General features: G+C 38.3%; 1 protein-coding gene across 1 annotated transcript in view; it reads right to left on the minus strand.

The window, feature by feature from the left end:
- LOC128638736 (carcinoembryonic antigen-related cell adhesion molecule 8) overlaps positions 1–14,411 on the minus strand; it is a 150,354-nt gene that overhangs the window by 28,756 nt on the left and 107,187 nt on the right. Inside the window, exon 3 of the mRNA XM_053690869.1 lies at positions 178–309. Coding sequence (XP_053546844.1) covers positions 178–309 — 132 coding nt within the window. The remainder of the gene's footprint in view (positions 1–177; positions 310–14,411) is intronic.

Genomic DNA, 14,411 nt, shown 5'->3' on the forward strand with positions numbered 1-14,411 from the left:
GCGTTAGACACTTACCTACAAGACTCCAAATACCAGCGGTAGCCCAAAACCAGCGTTAGGAGCCTCTAACGCTGGTTTTGACGGCTAACGCCAAACTCTAAATCTAGCCGTTTATTTCTTCATAAAAACAATACTCTTTTCCTAAAATTTTTAATGGCAAATCAATCTTTTTCTTACCTTTTTTAAACTTTTTGAATCCCATGACACCTAGAAAGCCAAGCAGTGCTGTTCCACAAAGTGCTGCAATAACAATTCCAGCAATTTCTCCACCACCAAGGTGATTAGGACTATCAGGAGGGGAAGAAGGAACTGTAAAAAAATAAAAATTATTTTATATATATATATTTCTTTCTAATGACACGGTATGTCCACGGATCATCATTAATTACTATTGGGAATATCACTATTGGCCAGCAGGAGGAGGCAAAGAGCACCACAGCAAAGCTGTTAAGTATCACTTCCCTTCCCACAAACCCCAGTCATTCTCTTTGCCTGCGTTGCAAAGAGGTGGTGAAGTTTTTGGTGTCTACAATCAAGATTTTATTATTTTAAAGCAGAGTAGGTTTGCTCTGATCTTTCCTGGGGTCTAGCCTAGTCCGTGTCAGTCTCTTCAGTAGAGCAGTGGTGGCTTTTAAGCAATTGGGAACTTGTGAGGTACAATCCTCTCTGCGTTTTCTCAATCAATTTTGCTGCCCTAATCTGAAAGCCTGAGTAAGCTTACTTAGTTCTTTCCTTTTCCACAGGTCCGTGTGAGGAGAATCACCCTCTCAAACCAGGTGAGCTGTCCTGCTGCCGGACAGACTGATTTTCAGGTAAGTGCCATGTTTAATTTTCTTTAAGTGTTAAGGAAAATCTGGCACTTGAGCAGATAGCTCCAGTTACAAATTAAGGGGACATTTTATTATTGATCCTATTAAGGTTTAATAGCGGGACGTTTTCTTTAATGTTATTGGTGGCTCAGTTGTGTCCTTAGCTCTGGTTGAGATCCAGGCAGGATGTTTGTGTGATTGTGGACCATTTTTTGTTAACAGATCCTGGTCTGCGGATCTTTTAGTACAGCCATACTTCCATCGGAACTTTACTTCCGACCGCCGGGATGGCAACAGATTAAAAGAGGGGTGGGTCCTTCTGAGGTGGCTATTATTTGGCGCGCTTTCCGTTTCTCTCTGAAGAGAAAGTAGCGGTGAATTCCGCTTCCGGGAAAGTGACGCAGTTGTCAGCTGCTCCGCTAGACACAGGCTCGGACAACGGTTTCACAGGTCTGGAGTTCAGTCAGATCAGTTGAGTGGTGGAATCGTTCCCAGGCAGCAGGACAGGTAGGCACCTCAGTAAAGCTACTGAGGTGTAGAGGGTTGCCTGGGGAATTTGCAGTATATCTGCTCTATTTTTTCCAATACTTATTATTTAAAGGCACAGTAGCATTTTTTCTTTATTAGCTTATTAAGGGTAAAATAAAAGCAGTTTTTATTTTCTCTTTTGGGGTTTTGTGTTAAAAGATAGATCAAGAGGCCTTGCAGATTTTTGCATGCAAAGTATATTTTAACTACCAGGTGGAACCACCAGTACCATTTTGTTCTTTGTGCATTAAAAGAACTTTGTGTTATAGGGATAGACTTTTTGATCATGAGCCACCATTAGCTAAGGCGCATGCTGTTCAGGTGTCTCCTGTACCAGATATGCCGCAGCTTTCCCCTCATGCATCCCAATCTTTTTCTACACATGCAATGCCCTGCGTTTTCTCTCACAATTCGGTAGGATTTTCTTTGCAAGACATTGCTACCCAGGTATCCTTTGCGGTATCTGAGGCGCTGTCTGCTTTTCCCATACTTCAGGGAAAGTGCAAGAGGAAGTTTAAAGAATCAGTGAGTAGGTTTCTGATCAGGTTGCGGCTAGCCAAGGTTCCCTTTCTCAAAAATCTGAAGAGGAAGACACTTCGGTAGCGTCTGAGGGTGAAATCTCAGATTCTGACAGTATAATTCCTTCTTCTGATGCTGAAGTTGTATCCTTCAGGTTTAAGCTGGTTTAAGCTGGAACACCTCCGCCTGTTACTTAGACAGGATGCAGTCTCAGAATTGTGATGTCATTACTTATTATTTAAAGGGACTCTGTTCAGTATGCTTTGCCCTTGCGTTGTCTCAGACCTGTTTGTGAGAGCTCCTGTGTATTACCTGGCTGTCTGAAGTCCCTCCTGGTTCCTGATCTCTGCCTTGTTCCTGACTCTGCTGTTCTCCTTGTTCCTGATTCCCGGCTCGTCTGACTACTTGCTTTGACTCCTGACTTGGCTTGTCTGACTACCAGCTCTGGTTTTAATTCCTGGCTTGTTATTTGACTTGTGGACTTTTTATTATTTTTTGCTATTAATAAAGGTGTTATTATTTTTGCACTTCTCGTCTCAGTCTGATTCCTGGCACCCTGACACTGAGAGAATCACAGCTCATTCCAAGAGGGCTGTTTCTTCTTCCTGAGCCTTCAAAAATGAAGCTTCTGTGGAACAGATTTGCAAGGCTGCAACTTTGTCTTCTCTGCATACCTTTTAACAATTTATAAATTTGATACTTTTGCCTCGGCTGAGGCTTCTTTTGGGAGAAAGGTTCTTCAAGCAGTGGTACCTTCTGGTTAGGTTTCCTGTCTTGTCCCTCCTTTATCATTTGTGTCCTCTAGCTTGGGTATTGATTCCCAACAGTAATTAATGATGATCCGTGGACTCACCGTGTCACTAGAAAGAAAACAAAATTTATGCTTACCTGATAAATTTATTTATTTCTTGACACGGTGAGTCCACGGTCCTCCCTGTATTTTTCAGACAGTTTTGTGTTGTATAAACCTCAGGCACCTCTGCACCTTGCGTTGCTTCCTTTCTCTCCTTTTCCTTTGGTCGAATGACTGGGGTTTGTGGGAAGGGAAGTGATAATTAAAAGCTTTGCTGTGGTGCCCTTTGCCTCCTCCTGCTGGCCAGGAGTGATATTCCCAACAGTAATTAATGATGATCCGTGGACTCACCGTGTCAAGAAATACATTTATCAGGTAAGCATACATTTTATATATATATATATATATATATATATAAATTTTTTTTTTTTTTTTAAGGGATGCAGTAAGAATAGAAATGCAACCCACAATGCTACGTATCATCAATCAGCTATTTACATCAACAGCCAATAATATATCTATAAAATATTTACACACAGGTAGTTAATTACCATACCTAAGAAGTCCATACTGCCTTATAATTGGAAAAAGGTTGCCATGTATATGTAGCTTCTCATATGAACATTATAAAGATCTAACTATAGCTGCATCTGCATCTAAACAAGAATTCTTTGTTACAAACGTATATATTCTGATGTTCATAACTTTGAAATGGATCATTAAATTTGGATAAATAAAAAACCATATTAGAATTTTTAGACAAAGCAACAGCTACTTTACCAACCTTTGTGAAATTTGATGTAAAGATATATCATGTGTGGTAGTTTTTCTAGTTTTGATAGAAAACTGTGCAGTAGATTTGGATATAAGGTTTTAAAACCGCAATACTGAGACGTTGCTCACATATGTGAGATAAAAAGAACAAACAAAATGAAATACTATGTGCATGCATAAATGCCATTTCAGGAGAAGGACACAGGACACAATGACCTCAAGACACAACAAGTGCGTTGGAGAATCCTTTGGTCAGACAAGAGAACCTTGGCGGAAGGGAAAAAAGCAACGAAAACAAAAATTATAGGTATCCTTTTTATTTATTTATTTTCTTTCTTTCTTCTTTTCTACTACACTGATAATCTTGTTTTCCTCACCTTCATGGAGATACAACTTGCAATTAACCAAACCAGAAAAACTTGTCCACTATAATTACTAGTCTTTACTTTCCTGGTACTGCTCTGTTAAAAACAGGTTATAGCAACTGATATGAGTAGCTTATACAAAAATGGTAGTACTTAAATATATATATATATATATATATATTTTTTTTTTTTTCATAAAACTATGCTAGTTATGTACAGATTTCAAAAGATGCAACTATGTATACTAATGGATACCTGATGAAGCTGTAACTACATGGTTGGACAACCTAAAATTACTGATACATGTTGCAAGATTATCACTCATTGTATGTATCTTTTCTTTTAAAAAAAATTATAAAAAGGATTTCAACTTAATGCCATTTCAACATAACGTTTAACAAATTTCATGTAGCAGTTTTTGAAGATGTTGCCTGACTGGAGTATACAAAGGGGAATTGAAAATAATCACCCCCCTTGAAAATAATCACATTTTGTTGCTTTGCAGCATGAAATAAAGAAAGACACAGTTTTTGTTTATCCAGTTATAATTACTCAGTGCCACTTACAACATCCAAGTGAAAGATATAACACCAACATGTCAGGCAAAAAATAAAGACAAAATTTAAAAACAGAATTGGAAAAAGGATCACCCCCTCCTAAAATTACTTGTAAATTAAATCAGGTGTAGCTAATTACCTTCTAAACTTCAAATACAAAGCTATTAGACCTTCAACTTTCATCAGCTGTGGGCATATTGATTAGCTCAGCAGGAAAAGAGCTTTCCTGGAGCATCTCAGTCCCTGGTAGTGAAACTGAAGCAAACTATTAACTATGGGTGGCAAGGCACTGTCAAAAGATCTCCAGCATAATGTTGTGGACAGGCACAGGTCAGGAGAGGGATACAAGAAAATACCAAATGCTTCATCAATGTCTAGAAGCACAGTGAAGTCTATTATTAAGAAGTTGGAGGTATTTGGTACAACACAGACCCTCTCTGTATCAGGACGTCGCTCCAAACCGTCTGAAAGAGCCAGGAGGAAACTGGTCAGAGAGGCTTCCAAGAGGTACAACAAAATAAAATATACCCAGGTGAAGAGCAAATATCTTTGATGAGATATATCCCCAATATCTCAAAATCAAAATTACTACAAACAAAGATAGCTCTTTAAAAACGATTCCACCAAAAATAATATATTCCACAAGAAAACTATATATATATATATATATATATATATATATATATATATATATATGTGTGTGTGTGTGTGTGTAATCCGTTTTTTTTCTCTCCAATAGGGTTGAAATCTCACTTTGAAATATGTTATAATTTCACTAAAGAGGGAATTCTAAGGTTATAATCAAATTTATTAAATTGTAAATATTGTGTCACACTTAAAAAATACAATAAAAAAAAAAAATGATACAGAACCACTGGTGGTTACAAAACTTAAAAACAATCTTAAGAACAATCTGACTACAATATACTTTACTAATGTGTAATGTTAAAGTACAAATTTTAGCGTGCTTATATTGAATATCCTTTTAGACTGCCCCTTATTTTGTGTTGGATAGGTCTGTGGCCGTTGGAAATGGACAGGTGTGTAATTAGCAGTTTGTGGAGTCTTTGACTTCCAATTTATTTACAAACTTGATGTTCCAATATAGTTATTCTAAAAAGTTCTGTTTATTCTTGATAAACAAAAAATGAACACTGTCACTTTGTATCCTTTATACCATGTTTGAAATAGCTGTAGAATTAAAGTATCACAGATGATTCAAACTTATTCACACTTATTATATCCAAAGCTCCGTATTAGGTGTATGTTAAGGTTTTGTGATGTCTCTCTTTAATAAGCTTCCTTACCGGAATACGAAAGACAACTGATGTCAGCTGTTTTCTCTCACCTCTTCTCCATTGCTGTGTACACTTAGGCCTAGATTTGGAGTTTGGCGGTAGATGGGCTGTTAACGCTCCGCGGGCTTTTTTCTGGCCGCACCATAAAATTAACTCTGGTATCGAGAGTTCAAAAAAATGCTGCGTTAGGCTCCAAAAAAGGAGCGTAGAGCATTTTTACCGCAAATGCAACTCTCGATACCAGAGTTGGTTACGGACGCGGCCAGCCTCAAAAACGTGCTCGTGCACGATTCTCCCATAGGAAACAATGGGGCTGTTTGAGCTGAAAAAAAACCTAACACCTGCAAAAAAGCAGCGTTCAGCTCCTAACACAGCCCCATTGTTTCCTATGGGGAAACACTTCCTACGTCTGCACCTAACACTCTAACATGTACCCCGAGTCTAAACACCCCTAACCTTATACTTATTAACCCCTAATCTGCCGCCCCCGCTATCGCTGACCCCTGCATTATATTATTAACCCCTAATCTTCCGCTCCGTAAACCGCCGCAATTTACATTATCCCTATGTACCCCTAATCTGCTGCCCCTAACACCGCCGACCCCTATATTATATTTATTAACCCCTAACCTGCCCCCCACAACGTCGCCGCCAGCTACTTACAATAATTAACCCCTAATCTGCCGAGCGGACCTGAGCGCTACTATAATAAAGTTATTAACCCCTAATCCGCCTCACTAACCCTATCATAAATAGTATTAACCCCTAATCTGCCCTCCCTAACATCGCCGACACCTAACTTCAATTATTAACCCCTAATCTGACGACCGGAGCTCATCGCTACTATAATAAATGGATTAACCCCTAAAGCTAAGTCTAACCCTAACACTAACACCCCCCTAACTTAAATATAATTTAAATCTAACGAAATTAATTAACTCTTATTAAATAAATTATTCCTATTTAAAGCTAAATACTTACCTGTAAAATACATCCTAATATAGCTACAATATAAATTATAATTATATTGTAGCTATTTTAGGATTAATATTTATTTTACAGGCAACTTGGTAATTATTTTAACCAGGTACAATAGCTATTAAATAGTTAAGAACTATTTAATAGTTACCTAGTTAAAATAATTACAAAATTACCTGTAAAATAAATCCTAACCTAAGTTATAATTAAACCTAACACTACCCTATCAATAAATAAATTAAATACAATTGCTACAAATAACTACAATTACATAAACTAACTAAAGTACCAAAAATAAAAAAGAACTAAGTTACAAAAAATAAAAAAATATTTACAAACATAAGAAAAATATTACAACAATTGTAAACTAATTACACCTACTCTAAGCCCCCTAATAAAATAACAAAGACCCCCAAAATAAAAAAAATTCCCTACCCTATTCTAAATTAATAGAGTTAAAAGCTCTTTTACCTTACCAGCCCTGAACAGGGCCCTTTGCGGGGCATGCCCCAAGAAAATCAGCTCTTTTGCCTGTAAAAAAAAACATACAATACCCCCCCCCCAACATTACAACCCACCACCCACATACCCCTAATCTAACCCAAACCCCCCTTAAATAAACCTAACACTAAGCCCCTGAAGATCTTCCTACCTTGTCTTCACCATCCAGGTATCACCGATCCATCCTGGCATCCGGTGCTGAAGAGGTCCAGAAGAGGCTCCAAAGTCTTCCTCCTATCCGGGAAGAAGAGGACATCCGGACCGGCAAACATCTTCTCCAAGCGGCATCTTCGATCTTCTTCCATCCGGTGCGGAGCGGGTCCATCTTGAAGCAGCCGACGCGGATCCATCCTCTTCTTCCGGCGTCTCCCGACGAATGATGGTTCCTTTAAGGGACGTCATCCAAGATGGCGTCCCTCGAATTCCGATTGGCTGATAGTATTCTATCAGCCAATCGGAATTAAGGTAGGAATATTCTGATTGGCTGATGGAATCAGCCAATCAGAATCAAGTTCAATCCTATTGGCTGATCCAATCAGCCAATAAGATTGAGCTCGCATTCTATTGGCTGATCGGAACTTATTTTACAGGTAATTTTGTTATTATTTTAACTAGGTAACTATTAAATAGTTCTTAACTATTTAATAGCTATTGTACCTGGTTAAAATAATTACAAAGTTACCTGTAATATAAATATTAATCCTAAAATAGCTACAATGTAATTATAATTTATATTATAGCTATATTAGGGTTTATTTTACAGCTAAGTATTTAGCTTTAAATAGGAATAATTTATTTAATAAGAGTTAATTAATTTCGTTAGATTAAAATTATATTTAACTTAGGGGGGTGTTAGTGTTAGGGTTAGACTTAGCTTTAGGGGTTAATCCATTTATTATAGTAGCGGTGAGCTCCGGTCGTCAGATTAGGGGTTAATAATTGAAGTTAGGTGTCGGCGATGTTAGGGAGGGCAGATTAGGGGTTAATACTATTTATGATAGGGTTAGTGAGGCGGATTAGGGGTTAATAACTTTATTATAGTAGCGCTCAGGTCCGATCGGCAGATTAGGGGTTAATAAGTGTAGGCAGGTGTCGGCGACGTTGAGGGGGGCAGATTAGGGGTTAATAAATATAATATAGGGGTCGGCGGTGTTAGGGGCAGCAGATTAGGGGTACATAAGGATAACGTAGGTGGCGGCGCTTTGCGGTCGGCAGATTAGGGGTTAATTATTGTAAGTAGCTGGCGGCGACGTTGTGGGGGGCAGGTTAGGGGTTAATAAATATAATACAGGGGTCGGCGGTGTTAGGGGCAGCAGATTAGGGGTACATAAGTATAACGTAGGTTGCGGTCGGCAGATTAGGGGTTAAAAAAATGTAATTGAGTTGCGGCAATGTGGGGGGACCTCGGTTTAGGGGTGCATAGGTAGTTTATGGGTGTTAGTGTACTTTAGGGTACAGTAGTTAAGAGCTTTATGAACCGGCGTTAGCCCAGAAAGCTCTTAACTCCTGCTATTTTCCTGCGGCTGGAGTTTTGTCGTTAGAGCTCTAACGCTCACTTCAGAAACGACTCTAAATACCGGCGTTAGGAAGATCCCATTGAAAAGATAGGATACGCAATTGACGTAAGGGGATCTGCGGTATGGAAAAGTCGCGGCTGAAAAGTGAGCGTTAGACCCTTTAATCACTGACTCCAAATACCGGCGGTAGCCTAAAACCAGCGTTAGGAGCCTCTAACGCTGGTTTTCACGGCTAACGCCGAACTCTAAATCTAGGCCTTAGTGTTCTCTCTCCTGGATAGTGATTCACACTGGCGTCCAAGAGGCGCACAGCATCTCTAAAACAGTTGCAGGCATTTATGACAAAGAGTGGTCATTGTGTGCATGTGACAACAATATCACAAATTCTCCACAAATGTGGCTTTTATGGGAGGGTTGCAAGAAAAAAGCCACTCCTCAAGAAAGATCACATGCAATCACGACTGAGCATTGCCATAACACACCTAGGAGATTCTGAGGCCACATGGAAAAAAGTGTTATGGTCAGATGAGACTAAAATTTAATTATTTCGTCTCAACACCAAAAGATATATATCTGGAGTAAATCCAATACAGCTCACTATCCAAATAACACCATACCTACAGTAAAGCATGGATGTAGTAATATCCTGTTATGGGGGTGTTTCTCTGCAGCAGGCACTGGAGCACTTTTCAGGATAGAAGGAATAATGGATCGGGCAAAATACCGTCAAATCCTTGAGGAAAATATGCTGTCCTCTGTCATGAAGTTGTCAATGGGAAGAATATTTTACCTTCCAACATGACAATGACCCAAAGGACACAGAAAAAATGAACACACAGTGGTTGAAAAAGAAAAAGGTGAATGTTTTTGCATGGCCTAGTCAAAGCCCAGACTTAAACCACATTGAATATCTGTGTCATGACTTGAAGACTGCAGTCCACAAACGGTCACCATCAAATGTAACAGAACTGGAGCAGTTCTGCAAAGAAGAGTGGGCAAATATTGCACACTCTAGATGTGCAAAGTTAGTAGAGACATATTCCAACAGACTAAAGGCTGTAATTAAAGCAAAAGGTGGTTCAACAAAACACTGACACAGGGGGGCGATTCTTTTTCTAACTCAGTGATTCTGTTTTTGAATTGTCTTTATTTTTGCCTGATATGTTGGTGTTATATCTTTCACTTAGATGTTATAAGTTGCATAATTGGATACACAAAAAATGTGTCTGTCTTTATTTCAGGCTGCAAAGCAACAAAATGTGATTATTTTCAAAGTGGGTGATTCTTTACAATGCCCACTGTAAATTGTTTTTTTTTTTTAAACTTTAGTTATAATCAAAACCTTTTACTATGTTTTCAGATTGGTGATAATCTTTTAAAAATACTCAAGTGCCTGTAGTACTTAAAGTAGTACTTCAAATTTAAAAAGATATTAAAGAAACATCAGATCTCCTGATGTTTTTTTTAATCTTATTAGACAACAATTTTTGCCTGAGAAAACAGCCAGAGAAATAGAGAGCCAAGAAACGCATTGCAATTTGATGTATGATACAATTTTTTAAATGTCAATTATTTTATCTATTTTTGTTACATGGTGTAATAAATTTGTTTTTATTAAATTGATTTTGCTACACTTTGTGGCTGTCATTTACCAGTGAACGGTGACCGGAGAGAGTTTTCTGAGCTACTCGGAAGTCTCAGCCTGCTTGGCTTACACTTGTCTTATTGGTGGCCACCTATTGTGAGTACCCTTCTGGAATTCATTTAGAGGAAAATATTCTGAAGCCTTTTGATATGCTATGTGGCACCCCCATTACGCTTTGTGATTTCTGATTGAAACAGTGGTGGACCAATATCTGGTTCTATTAAGGAGGAGGAGCCTGAGCATTTTGTTTATATGGAATATTGTTCAATGGATGTTTCGGACACTTAAGTTGGACTTTTTATTATTGGTAACCCAGGTTTTCATATGTTTTAATGAGTGATTTTTTGCACACTTAGCTATTATTATTGCTTGCGTGAAAGAGCTTCACTGAGTAATACCAGCACACGCTAGTGTGCTCTGTTAGTACAAGTAAAGCGAAATGCGAACTTGTAATGGCTGGTTATTTATTGTGCACCCGCAAATGGGCAAATTTGCCCGTTGGCAGGCGTGCAATAATTTAGTGCTCCAGTTGTAATCTAGCCCTTATTGTTCTTTTTACATACTGTAAATTGGGCTATTTTTATTTCTTTTGATATAATTTAGTGTGAGTTTTTATTATTGGTAACGTAGACCATCACATTTTATTAAAGGGACTGTATACTATAAAAACAAGATTTATGCTTACCTGATAAATCTATTTCTTTCCGGATATGGAGAGTCCACAATGTCATCAATTACTGTTGGGAATATCACTCCTAGACAGCATGAGGAGGCAAAGAGCACCACAGCAAAGCTGTTAAGTGTCACTCCCCTACCCACAATCCCCAGTCATTTGACCAAAGGAAAATGGAAACAAACAATGAATAACACAAAGGTGTAGAGGTGCCTGAGGTTTAGTAAAAAATAACTATCTTAAATTAAATGGCGGGGTCGTGGACCCTCCATATCCAGAAAGAAATATATTTACCAGGTAAGAATAAATCTTGTTTTCTTTCCTAAGATATGGAGAGTCCACAACATCATAAATTACTGTTTGGAACCAATACCCAAGATAGAGGACACAGATGACTAGGTAGGGATAACAAGACAGGCAGACCTAAACAGAAGGCACCACAGCTTGAAGAACCTTTCTCCCAAAAGAAGCCTCAGCCGAGGAAAAGTATCAAATTTGTAAAATTTTGAAAAAGTATACAGAGAGGAGCAAGTTGCAGCCTTGCAAATCTGTTCCACAGAAGCTTCATTTTTGAAAGCCCAAGAAGACGAAACAGCCCTAGTGGAATGAGCTGTTATTCTCTCAGGAGGCTGATGTCCAGCAATCTCATAAGCAATATGAATCATACTTCTCAACCAGAGCGAAAGAGAAGTAACAGTAGCTTTCTGACCCTTACGCTTTCCACAGAAACAAACAAACAGAACAGAAGAATGACGAAAATCCTTAGTCGCCTGTAGGTAGAATTTTAGAGCACACACAACATCTAGGTTGTGCAATAACCAAGCCTTATGAGAAGAAGGATTAGGACATAGAGAAGGAACAACAATTTCCTGATTAAAATTTCTATCCAAAACCACTTTAGGAAGAAACCCCAATTTAGTATGAAGAACCGCCTTATCCGAATGAAAGATAAGGTAAGGCGAATCACACTAAAGTAGGGGGTTACTAAGGCACTACTAATGGTTAAATACAGGAAAATTCAATTAGTTGTCAAAAATCAGCTACACAATACAGCTGAGTTATAGGGTACAGAAGACAAAGAAGGGTGCTGTGTACTGGGATTAGAACTCTAACAAAATCAGTAAAAAACTGATGTAATTGTACACCTGTTAAGCACTCACATTCCTGTAATTAAATTGGAAAAGGATAGAACATTGGAGACTCCTGGATGGAGTATAGAGTTGAAGGGGCATATGTATCAAGCTCCGAATGGAGCTTGATGCCCCATGTTTCTGGCGAGCCTGCAGGCTCGCCAGAAACAGTAGTTATGAAGCAGCGGTCACAAAGACCGCTGCTCCATAACCTGTCCGCCTGCTCTGAGCAGGCGGACACACATCGCCGTAAATCAACCCGATCGAGTATGATCGGGTTGATTGACACCCCCCTGCTGGCGGACGATTGGCCGCGAGTCTGCAGGGGGCGGCGTTGCACCAGCAGCTCTTGTGAGCTGCTGGTGCAATGCTGAATACGGCAAGCGCATTGCTCGCCGTATTCATCGAGGTCTGGCGGACCTGATCCGTAGTGTCGGATCAGGTCCGCCAGACCTTGATAAATAGAGCCCTAAGTGTATACAATTTCACCTTTAATGGAAATCTTAAAATTATACATACACACAAGGACAAAACATTTAAAATTAACGTCTGCTATTTAAATCCAATCTTATAGGGTATAGATTGTGATTCTTGCATCAGGAATAATGGATAACTTTCAGATTGATAATGGGATTATAGTTACTAGATTGATATGTCAGTGTTAGAATACATATATAGTCCAAAATTAATGACAATTTGACGGAGAAAGCGAGCCAATATATTGATATGAGATTAAGGGAATTTTTTACTCAAATTCCGTTGTATACAAAGGATACTATGGAAGTATTAGAACATCTGCAAGATATTCAATTAGATTCTAACACCTGGTTAGTAACTGCAGACGTAGAAGCCCTATATACGAGCATAAAACATGAGTTAGGTCTCAAAGCTGCTAAACATTACTTGGATATGTCTACAGATGAAGATGAAAATCATAACCAATTCATTCTTAATCTTCTTGAATTTGTGCTAAAGAAAAATTTCTTTGTATTCAACGACAAATTCTATCTCCAAACAAGAGGGACGGCGATGGGCACAGCATGTGCCCCCACTTATGCAAATCTCTTTTTAGGGTGGTGGGAGCAAACTTTGGTATTTTCCGATGAAAATGAAAAATACTTGAAACACATCCCCCTCTGGCTGAGATATATAGATGATAGTCTATTCATCTGGGAAGGCTCCAAATCAGAACTGGAGTCCTTCCTTAAGAAACTAAATACAAACCAGCTGAATATCAAACACACCTATGAACTCAGCCAGAGTGAAATTACATTCTTGGATCTAAAAATCTTTAAATTAGATGATGGAAGAATAAGAACAGACCTATTCAGGAAACAAACAGCCACCAATACCATTCTATTTAGCACTAGTGCCCATTCGCCTAACACCATAAAATCCCTCCCTGTAGGGGAATTTTTAAGAACCAAAAGAAATTGTTCTGAAGAAAACCTATTCAAAAAACAAGCAAAAGAATTGGACACTTGACTATATCAAAGAGGATATAGTAAAAAATCAGTAAAAGCAGCTAAAAAAAGAGCTAAATACAAATATGTCTAAACTACTAAAGCCAAAAAAACGAGATACTGACAGCAAAACTTGGTTAGTGCTAACCTATAATTCCCAGAATCAAGATAAATTCAAAAACATTGGCCAATATTACAATCGGACCCGTCACTGAACGAACTAATAGGAGAAAGGGTAAAAGTAAGTTATAGAAGAACTAAAAACTTACAAGAGATGGTAAGCTCCAGCCACTTTACCAGACAAAAGAAAAAAAAACAATATTCCCAAAGGATCTTATGCCTGCGGCACGTGTATTAGCTGCAAACACTTAAAGAAAACAACCACTATAACAGACAGGTTTGGCAAAATTCAGATCTTTTATCAATTGCAATACTACTGGCGTAATTTACATTTTAAAATGCAATTGCCCAAAAACCTATGTGGGCATGACGACAAGAAAACTACGCACAAGATTGCAAGAACATCTTCACAATATCAAAAATGCTGCAAAAGACCTCACCAAATTGAAATCTGTAACATCAGTAGCATACCACTTTTTCAGGTACCATCAATCCAAATCTGAGAATCTAATATGCTGAGCAATACAAAAAATAAGTCTAGGCATAAGAGGCGGGGACATGGAGACAATCCTCCTACAGAATGAAAGCAGATGGATTTATCTTTTGAATTCAGTCCAACCGCATGGTTTAAATGAACATACAAATTATTTCTCTTATCTATAAGGTGAATCATTCAGAATAAATAGTAATCTAATGAAATGCAATAACATAAGTTCTTCCATCCTCCAAATATAACCAAAA

The sequence above is a fragment of the Bombina bombina genome, chromosome 8 (assembly GCF_027579735.1).
Source record: "Bombina bombina isolate aBomBom1 chromosome 8, aBomBom1.pri, whole genome shotgun sequence".
NCBI classification, from domain to species: domain Eukaryota; kingdom Metazoa; phylum Chordata; class Amphibia; order Anura; family Bombinatoridae; genus Bombina; species Bombina bombina.